Raw genomic sequence first — 19,576 nt, 5'->3', positions numbered from 1 at the left:
AGTCTACTCTCAGTTCTGGCTCTCCTAACTGCAGTTGGAGGTAGATATAATACAAAACAAAAGATCTGTTTTTTTCTAAAACCTTGAAAAACGGTTGTAGGCGGGTAGAGTCATTTCAGGAGTAAAATGCTACTGAACACTTCGAGTGGTAAAGTTTAATTATGCCGATTCACATTTTCGATCTAGATTAAGAACCTCCCTTGCTAGTAGAAAGAGAACCTAGAAGTCCTGTAGTAGGCAAAACAAAGAGCGTTTCCACTCAAACTGAGAATGGAGACCAACATTTAGAAGTATATAATTTGATCATCTGTTTTCTAAATGTGTCCAGAACTGTGAGACTTTTAAAAACATTTTGCACAAGGATGGTCTTTGAAAGAACTTTTGATTCTAAACATTTTAAAAGGGGGTAAGGAAAGTCAAGTTTACTCTAAAATTTTAGTTTTTGAAAATAAGCTCTCACAGAACCTAAAAAAAAAAATCTCCACAAAATACTTCCATGACTTTTTAAGATTGTGTGTGTGTAATTTTTTTAAACAAATATTTCCTGTCAACCCAAACACTAGCTTTAAAACCAGAAAGTGAATGTGACTATAAACACAAGGGGAACTTAGCATATTTTAATTGTTTAAGCAAGGAAATATGCAAAATGCAAGACAGCCAGCATAAAGAAAGTAAAGAAATGCATGTTTCTTAAATATTCGATTTTAATGACAATTGGTAGAAAAAAGAAATGTTAAAGGGGCACTTTCTCAATTAAGGAATTTTAAAAAAAATTAAGTGTGCATATTATATTTCCAAGCCTCTTGTTCAAGTTTATCAAAACAGGGTGTCACCTGTCTATGCTTGTGTAATGGGACAAACTTGTCATGATAGCAGGAAGTTGCATCATCTTATGATGCAATGCAAGCAGAATGTGTTGAATCAGGACATTAGTTTAATGCAGGTGCATTTTGGAGTAGTTAAAAACAAAAAAACAAAAACAAAACCACCCTATGAAATATGCCAGATCTATCAAATACTAATTTCTCTGGGACTCCTGAATCCTATACCTGTTATGCCAAACACAATCATGCTCAAAGATTAAAGACTATGAGACTTCACTTGGAAACATGACTTAGTAAGTGCAGCAGGTTTGGTGAATTAGTGAAAATGTTTGTGGTCAATAGACAATTGAAAAATCAAGTGTCTAAAGGTGATGTTCTTTGCTGGCACAGTTGAAATCTTAATAGAAAATGATGCCTATATATTAAAAAAAAAAAAAAAAAGAGAGAGAGAGAGACTGGGAAATAAGATTACATTTCTTTCTGCCAGTAGAATACAGAATCCTCATCCTGAAAATACTTTGTAACTCCTGCATGTACTTTAGTGTTTGCAGAACTGAGCCTGAGATCCTGATTCAGCAAAGTACTGAATGAAGCCTACTTAAGTCCATAACTATGTAAATGTTTAAATACTCTTCTGAATGTAGATTCTTTCCTGAATAATAGCTAAAACAAGTTAAATCAAGAAAAGTTTGTTGTTACAGAGACAGGTGGGTGTGATAGGTGGATAAGTGTATATACTTAGGAGCTGAATGGTGGTTTTGACATCCGAAGTCCTTAATTACAAGGAATAAAGCTAAAGAAATTCTAGAATAAAGCAAAATAAATCTTTCCCCAGTTAATTTTATCATGGGACACACTGATCCACAAGGTGCCCAGATCAACAAAATGACTTAGGTGCCTAAATCCAATAGCATGGTTCTTAAAAACCTAGCCTGTGCTCTCAGGTGCCTAAAGCCCATAGCTGCTTAAATTTTTGCTAGTAAAATTGTCCGAGTTCTGGATCTTTATACACCTAGGACAACATTTTTGCTAGTAATGCAACCTAGGATGACTGCCACTTGGTGGGTACATCTACATGTGTGCTTTACTGTGGAGTGGATTAATTAGCTTTGCAATAAAGCATCATAGCCTACACGTGTGCTAGTATTATTTGTAATATAATATGGCTGTAAGATAGTACTGTCAGGAACAGTAATACCAGGGACAGTGCTATCTTACGGCAGACTACTTACATGTGATCAAATGCACGTGTACACTGCAATAGGGGTTGGCTGGGGCATGAGGGTGCTAAAGTGTGGAGGTGCCTGCTAGCTAGTCCTGCACTATAACACCTTTGTGCCTGATGCTACTGCCCGAAGCCAGGGCTGACCCTCTAAGCTCCCTGCCAGTCGGAGGCTGCTCTGCCCTGGCTGTAACTGCTGCAGTCCCAGGCACACATGAAAACGCTGTGCCTGGGAGCAGGTGACTCCAGCACGAACTGCGCTGAAGTTGATTTTATCACATTAATTACTTGTGTAGCTACACCTAACTAACTTGCTCTGCCCTATCTTAGGCCTGATGGGATCCCCACTCTAGGTGCGTCTCTGCTTAAATTTTCCAGGAGGATCTGAGCCAATAGAAGTGCTCTGAGTATGCCTAACATGCATCAGCTCTACACAAATAATCATGTTTGTGCCATTTCTTTCATAAACACAGCTGTAGAAAGAGAGGTCAGTGGTTTCATCCTCCTTTCATAAAGGAGCACCTGACAAGCTTTAAAAGCCTTGGGCTGGAACAACCCAGCTCTGGTTCTGTGTGGGCTGGGAAGCTTCAGTGGTGCATCAGTGGCAGGGGACTTTACTCTGCAGGGGCCAGGCACCTGGAAGCTGCAACCATGCTGCTGATACTTCTCCACCCCCAGTTCTCCAGCTGTGGTGTTAGCACAGCTTCCAGGTGGTGGGGACTGAGCCAGGGCTGGGCAGCTAGAAGCTGTGTCTGCACTGCTGCTGCTTCTCCCCATGACAGACTAGTTGGAAGCTGCCCAGCCCCAGTGCAGAAACTCACAGGTGGGGAGCAGGGAATGGGGAGAAGTCCATGTGCAGCTTTTCACTGTCCAGCTCTGCTGCAACTCCTTGCCCAGCTTTGGCATGGGTGCAGGCAAAGTTCTGTGGCTGCCTGGACCAGATCCAGTGGTTCTGCAAGCAAACCCTGCTTTAATACAATAATTCAGTAGTTACAGCACCTGCCTAGCATGAGGGAGACCTTGTTTCTATGCCCATTTCAGCCTGAAGTTGTCCAAACCCACATCTCCTATCTCCCAGAAGAGCACCCAGACCACTACAGCTAAGGCTACACTGGTTCAAGATAGTGGAAAATCTCCATCACTCTTGTTGAGCCTGTGCCACATTACAGAAAATAATTCAAAATTCCTTGAGCCTGAGAGGAAGCCCAACATTGTAACCCAGTGAAGAAGGAAAGCCCTGGCTTCTAATGCAAAGTCAATAGCTTGTTCAGGATTGTAACAATCCAGGATCAGGCCACCTGGATTTTATCTCAGCTTGGATACTGTCCCTAAAGCAAAAGTCACTGTATCTATTGAGCTTTCTCATGTAAGTTGAAGATATGGTGGGTGGTTATCTGCCAAGTTTAAAAATGTACAAGATGTGGTGACTGAGAAAAAGGAAGAGCAAAACTAAAAGGACCTGCCAGCTGAATTAGTGCTGGTATACGAATCCATCTAATGAGAAGCATCATTTGCAAAGTCACATTCAGTGCTTCGGTAAATAGTTCACGAACTACATGCTGTATCTTTGTGGGTCCTATAGAATTCTTCAAGAATTTGAGAAAAGATGTTGAAAATGTGAAAGACCTGAGGAAAAACTATAAAAAATTTGGATGACATGTACATGACCAATGTCCAGATCTTCACACAGTAAGGACAGTCCATTTGGAATCTGAATACACATCTGCATTTTCAAAGCAGACTTTTTAATATACCATGAAAGTGGGAACATCTAGGGTATAGTATGAATCATAGGTATTGATTTTTAAGAGAGAAGTTGTTGAGGTATTTGTGTAGGATTTTATCTGATAATTCTAAGATTATAAACCAATAACTGTTTAAATTTTTAATAATCTGTTTATACTTAAATAGACACAGGGAATTTTTTAATTCCCTCTTTCCACTCTAAGCCACCTACTGTGACACAACAGATGATGAAGCTATATAATTATATAACATATTATTAGATCATACAGGCAGAAGAGACATTACTAGCATTCTTTGTTTATACTGTAATCCACTTACTGAGATTCATCATCGTCAGCTCTCCGGAGGAAGGATAGTGAAGTCTCTCTGCAAAGTCTCGACAATACCACACAAGTAGTTCTTGGTTGGCAGGGATGGGCTTGATGGTGTAGAAGTAGATGTTCATTCCATTTTGACAAGCAGCCAAGTTCTGTTCCTGAACAGAATGGCCTGGATTCACATAGCGCATCCAGTTGCTCTTGTCCTCATTAAATCCATCAATGAAGTGGTGAAGCTCACCACTGGAATAGATCTGGAAGAGAAAGGAAGTGCATATGAATATCTATATACATTGAATGGAGTGTATATACGCACATGCACATACATTAAGTATGCACTGTAAAGGACAACAGATACAGGTACCAATATTCACCTGTAAAAAGGTGGGTGACCTTTCCCTAAGGCATCCCTCTCATTAAGAAAAATAAAGCTTACTCTAGAGGATAGATGCACTTGGTTACCTTTTTCATTTCTGTTTAGTCAATGTGTCGCCCAGTTAAAGCATACAAACGAAAGAGACAATTTGGAATTAAGAGCTCTCTCTGCATTAGCAGTCTACCTTGGAGTTCCTTTTCTGCTGCTATGATCAACAAGTAGGTGATACTAATGACTGCAGGTTTGAGTGCGTGCTTGTATTAATGCTTTGAGTCACCTGTGTATAAGACTGACTAAGCTACGTCAGTCTCTTTCTCAGCTTTTTCTATGGCCTCTGTGCTTGCAGTTTCCTACCACCCCCGCTCAGAGGCTTAAACTATGCAAACATCCTCCACCCCCCCAAGTCCTAAAGTAACACTTGCTCATACTTGGAATGTAGCCCTTTTGTAGAAAGGTTGGGTGGGGCAAAGATGAACTTCACCTGCCATAACTAAGTGAAGACCTGGAAAGGGGCCAGCATTTGACAGTCTATGAGAAGTCACTTTTCCTCTCAATGGACATGCCCATGCTTGTACATTTTTAAATGAAAACTTCTTGGCAATACAGAAGAGGAAAAAACATCCTCACTCTCTGCATTAGGTTATCTTAAAGCAGTAAGAATATGAACATTAATAATCTAATGAACTTGACAAATATATCCTTTAGAACTAAAATGCTATATTCTTGGAAAGAATTAAATTCAGCATCTACTACGTGCAGTTCGTCCACTGAAGAATTCCAGAGTTACACACTAAATGATCAGGTAAAAGTAGAGTCTGAGGTTGTGAGTGATTTGGATCTATAAAGAACAGCAGGCACATTTTATCTGAATGTGAAAACACTCTGGGGCCTATCCTGGTCTTTGTGCTCATACTACTTTCTTTTTTCTTTTGAATGGCAGCAGTTCAATTGAGAAGTTAAAAAAAAAAAAAGAAAGAAAAAAGAAAAAAGGCAGACTGGCCCTTTAATGCAAGCAGTAAACACCAGAATCACTTTCTTTTAAGAGTAACTTCCTGTAAATTGAGAAGGGGGAAATACATGTGGCTTCATCAAAGAAGCTTGTGAGAGATTTTGCGGTGTGTTTGTTATGAGAAAATGGAACAGAGCCGGGTGAATTCTGCTATCAAGAGGAGTTTTCAAGTTTCTTTGTTTACTCCGAATTGCAAACTTCCAGGAACTTGGGGTTCCATTGCTCTGCACTTCTACTAGAGACGGAAGCTGCTTTCTAAAGCTGCACTGAATGGTTTCCAGTCACCCTTCCATAGATAGTACAATTTACTGTACTACTTTTTTTTTTTTCTTAAACAAAAAAAAAAAACCCAACACACACACATCAAACCTATGAGGTCACACGCCCCCACACCCACACAAAACTGAATTCTGCCATCTCACCAGATTTCCATGTATTATCAAGAAGATTAAATGTGCTGAGTCATCATACAGTTACAAGAAATGATGTCACTCCGGGGTTTGCACAGCTTTCATATCCCTTCTACTCAACTATGTCATTTGCATGGAACATTTATGTTCACACACAGCAGATGTTTCTATTCCTGCCAGCAAAATCAGGATTCCTTTTGTAACATGTGGGAAGCTATCTCCCACAATTTCCTTGAATGTACAAGGCTGTTTCAGGCCCTTAGGAAGGAATTCATCTGACTTACAGCAATGTGTCTTGAATGAATCAAGAGATTATAACAGTAGGTTTAGTAATGCTTAGAAGGCTGCTATATCGTTTCCCCAAAAGGCTTTTACATTCAGACTTACAGTCCTCTCACCAAAAAAGGCATTTGCTTTCTTACAGAATTCTGCAAGCTAGTTAAAACCCTCTCTCAAGATTTGCTGAATTATTCCCACCTGGCCTAGTTAGGCAAGCATGCCTCTCCCCTCTGTTAGGCCTAAAATCTTGGTCACAAAAGTGAAACACCTGAGCACCTTGTGAATCATGTCACCCATGTAACGTTGCATTAGAGAAAATGTAAGAACACTGAAATGAGGCAATTACTTAATTGATTCAGTGTAAAAGTCGCTTTTCCCACCCACCCTTTTACCAAACTGCTGTAATATGCCTTCTCTGTGACTGGAGGGCAACAAAGTCAGTGGAGGGAGTTAGGACACAAATCAGTGATGTACTTAGGAGTGGTAACATGTTTGTGGAGGAGGTTGAGGGATTAAAGTTCATTCAGGTTTCCTGATAAAAAGGAGAAGAAAGGAACCATATATATATTCCCTGTCCCACCCTCCAAGTTAGGGCTAGCAGACTGGTGGAGGGTAACAAGTTGGGAGGCAGGGGGAAAGAATATCTTGACTCCTCAGGTTGCCTACCTTAGCAACACACACCTTTCAGGCTCCAGAGAGAGGCTTATACTCTATACCCCCTTGCCCTGATTTGTGATCGCTCAGTAACATCATACTAACACCTCCCCCTTCCATTCTCAAGGTGCTGCCACTCCCATGACATATAGTCACTTATCCTAGCATTTTCTCAGCTAGCTTTAGAAAGGTCTGCAATTTAAACTACATGCATTGAAGAGATCAACACTATTTCAACTGCTCAATGTAAAAAACACTTTCAGAAGATTTTAAAATTGCAGAGAAAAGATCACATAATACTTTCTAGCCTGTCATTTGTTTTCAAGTACTTATCAGCTAGAAAAAATTAAACAATAAAAATAAATAAATAAAATCAAGGCTATGGGATGTGCTCAGTCTTTAAGGATCCCTGGTTTCCCTATGTGGAAATGCAAACTGACCTAGTCTTACAGCAAGCAAAACTGCTATTTCTTCATATGATCAAGCACTGATGTGTTTCAGAAGGCAAAGTCAAGAACAGTTGTGTATCTCCCTTACTTTCCACCCACGCTGTCCCCATTTCCAAGAGTGCCAGACATTTACTCAGCTTAGTTTACCACGTTCACTCAGATTTCAGTTCATCTAGAGCAAAGAAATAGCCCCCTGCACTCAAACGGTTCTGAAACAGGAAGTGACCCAGCTTTTCAGCTGTACTCATTTAGTGATCTATTTACTGCATCAACATGGAACTGTGTGTGTTTTTTCCCTTGCTTACCCGCCAAAAGTATTTTCTGTTTGCATTCTTGGGAACTGTATCGGTGGTATAGATCTCTCCTACCAGGGGTCCAAAGCGTGTTCCTTTTGGGATGTACTCTTTGCTTATAACTCCAGTAACCTACAAGAAGAAGAGCATGGGATCAGCCCATCTTCAAGAGAAAAAAAAAGCATAACTTCTCCTGTTCTTATGAGAGAAACCCCAAAGCACAACATAATGGCAATGAGAAGTCAGCAAAACAGAAACACCCAACCATGTTAAGAGCATATATAAAACCTCTGCCAAGGTACTTCATACTTTACTGAAAGATATGGAGGAAAGTAATTAAGAAAAGTGGGGGAGCATAATTAGGTATAACTGCCCTTTTGGAAGTGTGTGTGTGTGTGTGTGTGTGTGTGTGTTAGAAAGAGAAAGAAGAAGAAGAAGAAACAAGCAAAGTGCTTGGAGATATGTGTTACCACACACTGAATTAACCAAATTTTTTATAAGCCAGTATCACCAAAATGATTTCCCCTCTCCCCCTCCCCCTATTTAAAAAAAGAGGGTTAAATATGTCACAGTTAAAAGAACAGCAAGGTACCAGCATGTAATCTATTGGTACTAGCATTGCCTCCCCATCCTTATATCTGTAACTTTTCCCCAAAGGTCAGTGTCAGTCACAAGAACCAGTAATATTCACTAACAATTAACTGTCTGTTGGTGTGTAGCCATGTCTGGTGGTTTCCTAAACATATTCAGTGCATTCTCCTCTCCTAGATCAAAGTGAAACTTTTACTTTACACTGGTACCCTTTCCAATGTCAACAAGGAAACCAACCAAAATCTACAATTCTTCTATTAACATGCAACTTAAAGCTACAAACAATATGAATGACTTTTGGAGCAGGTACTCACAGATTACCTTCTTTAAAACTGAGACAGAAGTTCCAGTAATAAAGGTTAAACTGGTTTGATCAAGCAGAAGGCATAAGTTTTTGGTGAAAATGCTCTGGCATACCAAATGTAAGATACGTATACCGGTTGTTCAGCTTCCTCCTTGACAGTAATTATACTCAAAAAGTCACTGACCACAAATCAGGAAGCAATTCATCATTATTCAGAAGAACGTGCCTTTGAGTAACCCTTTACAACACACTGCTGAGTTATTGGTTTTGTCTCTTCCCTTTCCCCACCAGCCCTCTTATTTTTCTTGTGTTTAAACAATGTGCTATAAAAAGAGTAATTCTGTAAACCAAAAATCAAGACTTCATAAGACTGATATTACAGCTCAAGTATGGAGGGGAGTAAAAATATCATTAGGTTGGTTAACCTTACTAAACTGTCATGGTAAAACTATCACATCCCACTCTTGGTCCTTATTAGATAATAATTCTCATTATGCCAAGCTAGACTCATGGAACAATACAATTATAGTAGAATTTAATGATTTGAACTAATTATTGAGTGCCTGTGGAGATTCCTAACTTGTGAATTATCAAGAAAAAAGCACAATTAACAAAACTAATTAAAAGCCATCACCATTTGTGAGTAAGAATGTATTTGGGGTACTTTGCTGTATACTAGTTACTATTATCCAAAGAGAGCTTTCATTGTAAATACTGATCGAGAACTGGAGCTAAACTTGTGTGTGCGAGTGAGACAGAGGGAAGAGAGACTGCTTTGTGTATTAGCGAAATAAGAATTCAGGTTTTACTGCATACTGCCTATACATAAACATGCCCAAGATGGTTCACTTGGTTTGTAACTGACAACATAGACAATTTCTTAGCAAAACTGTATTTAAAATGACAAAATCAAAATGAGAAGAAACTGATGTAGAGTTAAGAAGAGAATCCATTAACAGGAGGAGTGCTGTACATATTTGCATATGTTTATGGTTTACATTAAAAAAAAATAGCAGTCAATACAACTAAATGCTCCATTGATTTGTGCATCTGGACTGGGGAAAAAGAGAAAAGGGATGTCCAGAAATTTTCCTACACCTACCACAAGTTGAAACATGTTCAGTGGCCCAGTTTTATTTTTGTCCTGCTTCTACATTTCTCATAGAGAGCTGAAAAAGGCAGATGTTCTTTTCATCTTCCCCATATATCTTCATTTACATCTATCTGCCCTTTCAATAAAAGTTCACAGCCAAAGCATAAAACATCCTAGCAGTTTAACTGTAAGGTATCTTTTAACTCATTCCCAGTTTTAAAATATTTTGGTCTCAATTAAGATATGTTCAGAAATCACTACTGCTTGAACCATTTGCTGTACTGGCTTCTCAGTTCCAGCTGATGCTTTTTGATATTTATTGTATACAATATTTGATTCTTCCCCAGTACCTGAAACATTTATATTATTATCTGATAGTTGTTTTCTGAAGGTAGTTTAGTAAACTACATTTTAGTAGTTTCTGTGTGCATGTTTCAAACTCTGACTAAACTTGTTTATTCCCATTTTACTTGCTATGGTTTCTGATTAGAGTATCTATTATTATACATTGTGTGTCTTTAGAGACTCAATAGTTATAAGTAGCATTAAACTGAGAATCATAAGTCAGCTGAGGTACACACTTGCATTACAAAGACAACTCAGTTCTAGATCTCAGGTCAGGCAGGAAGCTGCTCCCATACCATACGCAAGGTCAAGGAGACTCTTGTCAGGGTATAGCTCAGTGGGAGTTAGTAACTGTGCTTGATGGCTGTTGGCAATCAAGGTTACCTAGGACTGTTCACAAACAACAAAAATTCTGCAGAACTAATGCAAAAAGGAAGTTGGGCCTTAGCTGCTAAAAAGCACACTCAGAGCAAGCATTTCAAACTTCTGTCCACAAGGTGTCCTTCAGCACACTCTTCCACATGACGATGATACTCTATGTAGTCACCACATTTTGTGGATGAACATTAGTCTGATAATGGGCTCTTTCTTCACAAATTAATGGCTTCTAGAAACATTTAAGGAATTTCTTTTATCTTTGGCTCTTAAATGTGGAACTTTGTAATAAAGAAAACATTTTCAAAATAAGTTCTTTCATGTATTTATACATATTTTATTTTCTTTCTTTTAGCACCAGAGCTTTCTTAGTACTGCCGCAAACAGTCTGGCAGTTGATACTTATTTCCATTCTCAGAAAAACAATACTTCTACGATAATAGTAAAAAACCCAAATCATGGCAACTGTGGTAGCATCTCCATGACATGCATAAGACATGGTACTACAGGGCTAAAAGAGTTCAAATACTTCTGGCATACTTGGTGTATGACAAAATGAACACTATCCATTCAAGCTAAAAGAACCATGTTTTTGGCATTTAGGGTGAGGCAACTGCTTCACTGCATGTAGCAAGCTGTGCAGTCTCCAATGGTCAGGTCCGATCTTATAGGTAATGAAACCGCTGCACTATTTTGACTGGTACTGCATGTGTGTAAGTCAAAGAACTGCTTTTCTACTCTGCTTGAGCTCAAGTATGTTCAAAAGCCTATTAAAATGCAGTGTTCACCTAACCCAGGAAGGAAACACCACTGGAACTGACCAGGGTCCTAATGAATTACTGCTGGGGCAAGGCTGCTGTATGCCTTCTATAAACACATCAGTGAGAAGTTGAAAAGCTTCAACACTTTCATGCTTCATCTACCCCCACAGAAGCCATTCCACTGGATGCGTTATGGGCAGCACTGCCCCCCCTGCCATTTCAGCGTATCTGTCTCTGTCAGCAGGCTGGGTCACAGAGCACATCCTGACAAGTCATGACTCCCAGACAAAAAACAGTATTCCTTAGGTTCTTGTTTTGATATTAAAAAAGGAATAAAGAAATATAAATGCTTATCAGTGGCAGAGAGAACTGGACAATAATGAATATCAGTTCTGAGGAAAGGAAGCCCATGTAAATGAAGCTAATGAACTGTATTTTTCACCCTCTTTTTACACTCTATTTTAAGCACAACAACATTTTCCAAAGATAAATCTGGAGTGGGTATCCTGTGTGTTGGGGCTGAGTTATTTTCTTTCAATTACTAGTCATATATTTATCTCAGTTCCACAGAACTGATTCTTGTTTGTATGAAACAAAACTGAACATTTCTACCAAATCGACTAGAAGAAAGCCGAGGCTGAATCAAGTTCTGCAACCTGTCATTTACTTTTTAAAGGGGTGTTCAGATTTATTTCTACTATACATAATTAAGGAGGAAACAAAATGGCTTCAGAGAATTCTCTCTAAAAAAAGGCGTGTGTGAAGTTAGCAAGCTATACTTTATTAACAGTATTAGTCTAATGCTAGTCCCTGTCAGGAGAAGCCTTATTACAGAAAGGACTGCATACAGAATCTAATACTACAAGTAATGGGTTTTCAACACTTACACTTCTCTATGTGCATTTGAAAGGACAGGATAAGTGGTGTGTTAGGATCCCAAATATCTAGGCAGTATCCTATACTAAGAAGTGTTGCTGAGATTTTGAGCAGATGGAGGAGAAAGGAAATTCCTTGAAAAGCTGCTTGAAAATATTGATGTAAAAAGATTATTCACATCTATTATTGTAAAGTACATTTTTTATCACTGTCTTTCATACAGCTTTCATTAAGCACCAAAATGAAGCAAAAGTGACCTGACATATTTAAAAAAAAAATATAGCACCCTTCAAGTAAATCTAACAGCCTCAAATGTTAAGAGCAGAAGCAATTCATAAAAAAAAAAAAATGCTGATGCATATTGTGAGTTCATAATGAAAAATGTGTCCTTCAGAAAAATCCCCCAGCAAAGTCCAAGAACAAACAAGAGCATGATGTGTCATGGAATCTCTTGCTGTTTCAATAAATCTTTGAGAGGAGTTACGGGATTAGCAAAGCTAAAAGATTCATGCTAAGAAAACAAAACCAAAACATGCACACACCACAGTAGTATTCCTACTCCCATGAGACATCCAACACGAAACACACATCTAATCCTGATACCATTGGTATTTCACAAGCCATCTACTGTCGACTTTTTGGCAATACATTGACTCAAGAATTCCAATCTTTCCACAAAATGAAGCCACAATTATTTCCCCAAAATTAACAAGGAATACAATTTAGACGCATGCATATGCATTGAAACACCCACCCACACAGAACCCAATTCTTATCTCGCCCCTTTTCAAATCAAGAACAGCTATTAGAGTTATGCTGGTTTTACACCGCAGTAAGATCAGAGTCAAGCTCCCTTTATCTTGCTTCCTCCCTCTCACTGCTTGGGTTTGATCCTGTGAACACTTAGGCACACAAGCCATGTTATTAAAATTGGCAGCAGGACAAAGCAAGCACTTAAAATGAGACAGAAAAAAAAAATAGATTCAGAGTCTAAAAGTGGCCATGATGAAAGTAATAAGGAATGTGCTATGCAATTATTTTACTTTCTTGACAAGTCAAGAAGACATTCCTATACATTTAATTCTATGGCTTTAATAGAAGGGGACTACAGTATCAGTAGATTAAAATGAAAGAAGTCAAAAGTTCCTCCTTTTTCTTACTACATGTGCTGCTCAGCACAAATACAGCAGAATGGGGAACAAAAGAAGGATGTTCTATACTGAGGCTCCCTCTAGCAAAGGATCTAGATTGGTTATATTTTAAGAAGAAATTGGAAACTGTTCAACAACTATAAAAAAAAAAAAATACTTCAAAGCTCGTAACAATCCTAAGCCAATTTACAGAGCTGAGCACTAGTGTAAGAAAATTATCATCAACTCCTACACACTGGTGTTTCCTAATACACCGCAGGGAATTTATAAAGTTTCTCCAACTTCTCTTATTGTGGCCACAATATTACATGGAGGTAACAAAGCAAAGAACTGGAGGAGCCAACATGTTACTGGCTATCTGTCTAGTAGTTAAGTAAATTGTCTTGCTACACGTTCAGTGTCATCAACAAAGAGAGAGTGTTTAAAAAGTATGGATCATAATATTGCATAGTATTACACAATGTTTAACTCACAAAACAAAACAAGTTATTTGCATTTTCAATCTTTTTTTTTTTTTTTTTTTTTTTTTAACATTCCTCCATTCAGTAGGGGAAGGAGGGTAAGATTTCACATGGATGTTTGATCTTATCCTGATCCCAAATCACTGTATGTTCTACAGGGTACTGTAGGACCAAATGCAGCTATGCCACTTCATACACAAATACAGCTATGCCACTGGAACTCAGCTCAAATTTCTGTACATGGGACTGAAATAATAGATGTAGCACCATGGCACTTGTTTTAGGAGGATACATGAGAGAGAGAAGAATGTGCTTAAATTCCATTTCAGATCTGTGGTCAGTGCATTTAGCCAGAGCAGCAGCACAGGTAATAGCTGCCATACCAAAAGTCACAATGCAAGGAGAAATGAAGGGTTGTCCCTAGGATTACTACCCTGTTGAACATCACACCTAGCGATAATAGCTATTGTATGTGAAGAAGTAAACACACAAGTAATTGCTCATCCAGGCTCTTTTTTTTCTCCCCAGCCCTTCTGAAACAACAAAGACACATACCCGCTCCAGAGGCAGGCATAAAATATACTTGAATGTCCAGCTACGAGTAAAAGATACTGACCCAGATAAACAACAACTAGAGTAAGTCATGGAGACAATTTGTTATGTGATTCTTGCCAGTTTTACTACTACTTTATTTAATAGATAAGCAAGTGTTTTGAGATTTTAGGAAGTTAAAGTAAAGCAAGCTCATGTGAAGGGTAAAGCAATTTCATAACCAAAAACCAGAAATAATTAAATTCAGATCCAGGAATTTCTTTCTTTCTTTTTAAAGCTATTTATTGTACACTGAGAAACTTCAAATCTCTCGGCCAGAGGCAATGAGTGGACTAGGAAAAAGAAATCTAAAAACTGGCACAAAAGATTGCCCTATACTTTAAACATGCATATTTGGACACACACTGACTTAAGCAAATTGTATAATCTTTGCAATTTGGTATGGAGTAAGTTTTAGGGATGGGTTACAAAGTAATGCAAGTATCAAGTGATAGACGATTAGTTTTCAATTTCTTAATGAATAAAAGGATCTTTCTTCAAAGTCACGGAATAGAAGTGTGAGCTAGTTATTCTTCAAAGCACTGTGAATTGGCTGGCTAGCCCTAACCTTCCCCAGCAAACTGCTGCTTACCTCTTTACAGTTTGATGCATATTTGAAAGTCAAGTTCCTTGGCAAGGAAGCCTCTGCCTGAGTTACGTTGCCTCCATCAGTGCTAGGATCCCATGGGTGATCATTTACGATGTACGTGCACTTCTCTTCAAAATCAGCCTCTGTCCACAAAGTCATGTCAGCATCTTCCATGTCCATTTTCATTGTCCAGTCTGTCCCTTTTACAAGCAGTTTGAAACTCACAGAGTCCGAGCTACACTGTGTGGCAGCCTGGAAAAGAAGAAAACAATCTTTAATCCCCATTGTCCTTCAGTTTTTGTGGTTTCCTTTGAGACGGTGTGACTAATACTGTAGTCTGTGACACTTTAAAAGCGTATGCAGGATAGCTGGTACTGTTGAGTAATAGCCAAAAAAGCAGTAGAAGTGAAGCTGCTTTGACTGAAGCAATGTCTTAAAATGCCAGCCTTAGTAATAGGGATCCAGTGGAATGGGGGAAAATCCCAGAGACTGACAACTGCATTACCTTTCTCCAGATCCTTTCCTTAATGCCTCACGAGAGGAAGGGGGAAAAAAATATTCCATGTCCAAGAGACTGTGGGGTCATGGCCGCAGGACCACTTAGTGCTTGTGGAAAAGCTGCCTCAGAAGTGTCACAAACAAGGAGAGGAAGAGGAAGGAGCTGCTGTCTGCGTCTGAATGAAGCTAAAAATGGAAAGCGCATGCTGGAGGAGCGGAACCCAGCCTTGCCTTTTCCAAATGGGGAAGCCTGAACTTTCCCACCAGCTTTCAACACACAAACAACTTTCAAAACAACCTGGCCCCCCTCCTGACGTCCTCTTATCCTTTGGCAAAGAAGGCTGAGAAAGTCTACATCCTGCCAGCATCAGTGGAGCAACAGCCTTTCATAAACCACAGAAACATACTCCCTTGGACAAAAAAAAAAAAAAAATTCTTATATGACTTTGACTTGATGCTATCTCAAAACTTTAAGCTTGAAGGACTAAATCAAATAAATCCCTGTAAGAAAATTCTGCTGAGTCCTTGCCTGTTCCAAGACAGAAATGCTTTCAAATGATCAAACAGGTATTAAAACATATTTTGTTCCTTGAGGATACACAAAACTAAAAGCTTCTTTTTAAGCTGATAGGGGTAAAATACAAATCCAATTAAAAACATTTTTTCCCTGTAAAATATCCAGCTACTATAGAATTTCACCCTGCAGTTCCTCTTCTCTCCACCCCAATAAAAAGAGAGAAAGAGAGAGAGAGAGAGAGAAATTTCTGGGGAAAAGGATCAAGAACTCTGTCACTGTTTGATTCTCAGTTAAAACATCAATTGACCCCACTGAGACTTCCTTTCTGGACAAAGTAGAGGCACATTAGAATTCCAGTGAATGTCCTAGAGAGGGTCGAATACTTGCAAGAACAAAGTCTACTCCATTTTTGCTGCCTCAAATTTTTTTGACAGCTGTACAGTGCAGTCTCTCACTACATCTAAAGAACTGAAGATGTAGTGAGAGACTTCTTCATGCTTTGGTCTAACATATAGCAAAATTATCAGCTAACATACTTACTGAATTTGAATGTCAAGAGAAGAGGGAGGAAAAAAAACTAATAGTGAAACTCAAGTAAACTGACAGTTACATCTAGAAGTGAAAGAGTTAATACTACAAGACTAGGTTTTCCAAAACTAAACAGAAGAGTCTAGGAAGAAACACTGCTATGTATTCCTAGCAGTGAATTCCTATTGCTATGAACACTTGTTCATCTGAACAAGTGTTCAGATGAACACAGTATAAGGTCAGTTTTAGATCCAGAAAAAAAGGAATCGTGCTCCTTACCAAGGTCGAGTCCACAAATAATTCCAAACAGCAGCCCAGCGTTTAATGTAAGTCTCACTCATATCTACAGAGTAAACATCTCTTCTTCCTTCCACTTGCTGTTTTAGAGTACGACTGACTCACACCTAGAGAGTTAAGTCTTCTGGCTTGCGCTTTGCTTGCTCACTGGCTCGTTCTCCGTCAGACAGGTGCTGCTGCACTTACTGCTTTTGCCTCTCAGAAACACTGGAGGGCTGAGTGTTACAAGAATACTTTCAGTCTGTTAGCTAAACAGCTTGTTCCTTTCCCCTCCCTGTTTCAGATTTCCTATTAGCCACTCATCTGATTTACTCAAAGTCACGGCTGCAGGGGTGGGGCTATACCTGTAACACAGAAACTCTGATCCAACCGAGGGGAATTTTCTTTTTTTCTTTCTGCCCAAATTTCCCTGTTGGTTCACAGGAACATCAGCGTTCCCTAACAGCCAGCCTTAGTACCACAAGACCACCACCTATGACCTTAGTCATACGTTATCCAGTTTCTACTACAAATCCATTCATCAGCCACTTTTTTAAACCGCGAGTCTTAAGGACACAGTTACATGATTTTGCTGTCTGTCTTAATTAAAAAATGGGATGCCATTAAACTAGCAATTAAAGAACCACATTCAGATTACAAAATATAAAAAGCAGCTACTTAGAAGCTTCTAACAAAAAGCTGAACAATTGCGGGATGTTGTCTAATACAATTCAAGGATCTCAGGATACAGAATAAATAAAGGGTATAGATTATCCTAGATCTCAGGATGTAGATGATTTCTTACAAAAGGAGAAGACTACAAAGTTAATTCCTTGTTTAAACTGCTTCTTACTGATATTTATTAAATATCACTTATCTTATGTGGCAGCTTCCTCTGCCCTTCAGGTAAAACATGGGAAGCTCATTAAATACATGTAATAAGGCACACATTTAAAAACTTTACATGCCAAAGTTTGTACAGTACACAAAATATGTTTCAGCACGAAACTCGTGTTCGACAATATTTTGACTGCTCACTTAAGAGTGTGCTGGTAATTGAAGGAGGACTGGAATAGTAATTAGCGAGCCCTGAGCTCGTCAATTTTTTTCCTCCAATCCAAGTCAGTGTGTTGGCTGAAGGAAGGACATCCTGTGATGATGGCATACAATGTCCTGTTTGTTTATTATTAAGAGCATTCCTGCTTCTCATTACAAAACAACCAGATGCCTTACTTCCTTCAGTGGTCCTGTATCTTCAGTAAGGAATCTTCCAATTCAAGAGAAACAATGATGCACAATTCCATTTATAGCCAGCCACCCAATTACGAACTGTAGTTGGTTTACTGAAGAGCAAGTCTCCTGCTTTTCCTTTTTGCCTCGCATCTTTAGACATATTTATAATTTCTTTCCTCTTGGTTACCATGTACCTGATTTCTTTTCCTAAATGCATGCTGATAAGTATAGGCCTATTTGGGTGTCATATTTATTTACAGAAAAACACAGTGGTTTGTAAGATCAGATGTGTGTCTTCGAAGTGTCCACAATCTGCTGCCCCCACCTTTTATGCCCCTCTCCCCAGCGCTGATGATAAAGAAGGGTGAATGGGATTATTTGTCCCTGTAGGTTTTGCCATGCTTAGAATAGCATATCTTTTTAAAGACCTTTTGAATGTTCTAACCCAGAAGTCATCACACCACTGGACAGAAGTAGGGCATCTCCTGCATTTGAGTGTCCTGGCTTAACTGCTGGAGTGTGTCATTCCACAGGAGAGGTGGCAACGGTACTGGCACTGATGGGTATAAGCGTAATTGGATATACAGGGTAAAAGCTAGGCACATACAAAAGGAGGTCTAGGGAGGTTATGAAGTGGGTAGAAGCATTTATTAAACAAGAGAAATCCAGCCTACTTGATTGGGTAATTAACTGATGCTGAGTCACACCACATTGAGCAGAAAAACAATGTAGTCATACTGAACTCGATTCTTTTACTAAAAAATTGTCTCACTTTGAGGTGCAGATGTTTCAGAACTTTTCACTTCCCTGTTAGCAAAAAAAGAACCTGTGTGTTGTGACGAAGGGTTTTTAAACCTGAAAGCTTGCTAAAAAATTTTTTTCCAGCTATTTAAGTTGGTCTAATAAAAGATCAGGTTCACCCAAAGGATCTTGGAACACAGAATTCAAGTGCTGACCAATTAAATGTGAAGGAAAACTGGGGACAGATAAATCTGCCTCTCAAGGAACTGTGGCTGTCTTTTTGGTATGGAAGAGGGAGGGGAAAGATTGGTTAAAATGAAACATTTATTTGGATAAATAGGAAGATGCCAGTGCTCCAACTCAGAACTGGTGGAACTTATGGCACATGCAAACTTCAAATAGCTTTGTGCCACTCAACAAGGCAACCCTGAAAATTAGGTCCAGGTGTTCTAGCAGGGGTAAGAAAAGCCTGAGAGCAGAACTACAGTAGTTTAGGGGATGGATTTCACTTTCATGTAGGTCTTGTCCTAATGAAGTTTGATCTGGAATAAAACCAAATAAGGTTCCCAGGAAAGCAGAGATGGATGCAGACACAAATTGTAAAGGTTCTGTATTAAGGTAACAAGCATGTGGGAAATTTACCCTTGGAAAAAGAGAGAGAGAGAGAGAGAGAGACTGACCTTCTGACCTTCCTCCCTATAGAGAAACATTAAAAAAAAAAAAAGTCTTATTTGATTGGCGGTTTGCTGCTCACGTATAGAAATCTTTCATAGCAATAGCTGCTATTGTCTGGAATTTGCAATCTCAAAATGTTGTTCATTTCAAAAAGAACTCTTTTAGTCATATTTTCATTTTTTCTTTCTTGCTCATAGAAAACCTCAATTACCTTATTAATCAGCATTTCTCAGGCAGATCTCTTCTGCAGCAGCTTTCAGCCTGGCAACAAATCATGAATGGCCCTAACAGCTCTGATCTCAGAAATCCCCATCCATTTCCTTTGATGCTATCACCACTTCAGCTCAACAACAAGCTGATGCTACTCAGCTTCAGCTGCTGTTGCCTTAGTT

General features: G+C 39.0%; 1 protein-coding gene across 6 annotated transcripts in view; it reads right to left on the bottom strand.

Annotated features, from left to right (window-relative positions):
* Positions 1 to 19,576, bottom strand: part of PRDM1 (PR/SET domain 1) — a 67,864-nt gene that overhangs the window by 8,712 nt on the left and 39,576 nt on the right. For 2 of the 6 annotated variants that reach the window (XM_025199241.1, XM_006019806.2), the window contains exons 2-4: positions 14,720 to 14,968; positions 7,592 to 7,711; positions 4,111 to 4,363 (exon numbers count right to left, since the gene is read on the bottom strand). In XM_025199241.1, the coding sequence (XP_025055026.1) occupies positions 4,111 to 4,363; positions 7,592 to 7,711; positions 14,720 to 14,902 (556 nt within the window). In that variant the 5' untranslated portion in view covers positions 14,903 to 14,968. Of the gene's footprint in view, positions 1 to 4,110; positions 4,364 to 4,571; positions 4,599 to 7,591; positions 7,712 to 14,719; positions 14,969 to 15,221; positions 15,616 to 16,538; positions 16,850 to 19,395; positions 19,474 to 19,576 lie in introns of those variants that run through there. The other 4 variants (XM_006019805.2, XM_006019808.3, XM_025199240.1 and 1 more) reach the window with 4 other exon arrangements.

The sequence above is a fragment of the Alligator sinensis genome, unplaced genomic scaffold (assembly GCF_000455745.1).
Source record: "Alligator sinensis unplaced genomic scaffold, ASM45574v1 scaffold313_1, whole genome shotgun sequence".
In the NCBI taxonomy this organism is placed as follows: domain Eukaryota; kingdom Metazoa; phylum Chordata; order Crocodylia; family Alligatoridae; genus Alligator; species Alligator sinensis.
This window is presented reverse-complemented; position numbering and strand designations above follow the sequence as displayed.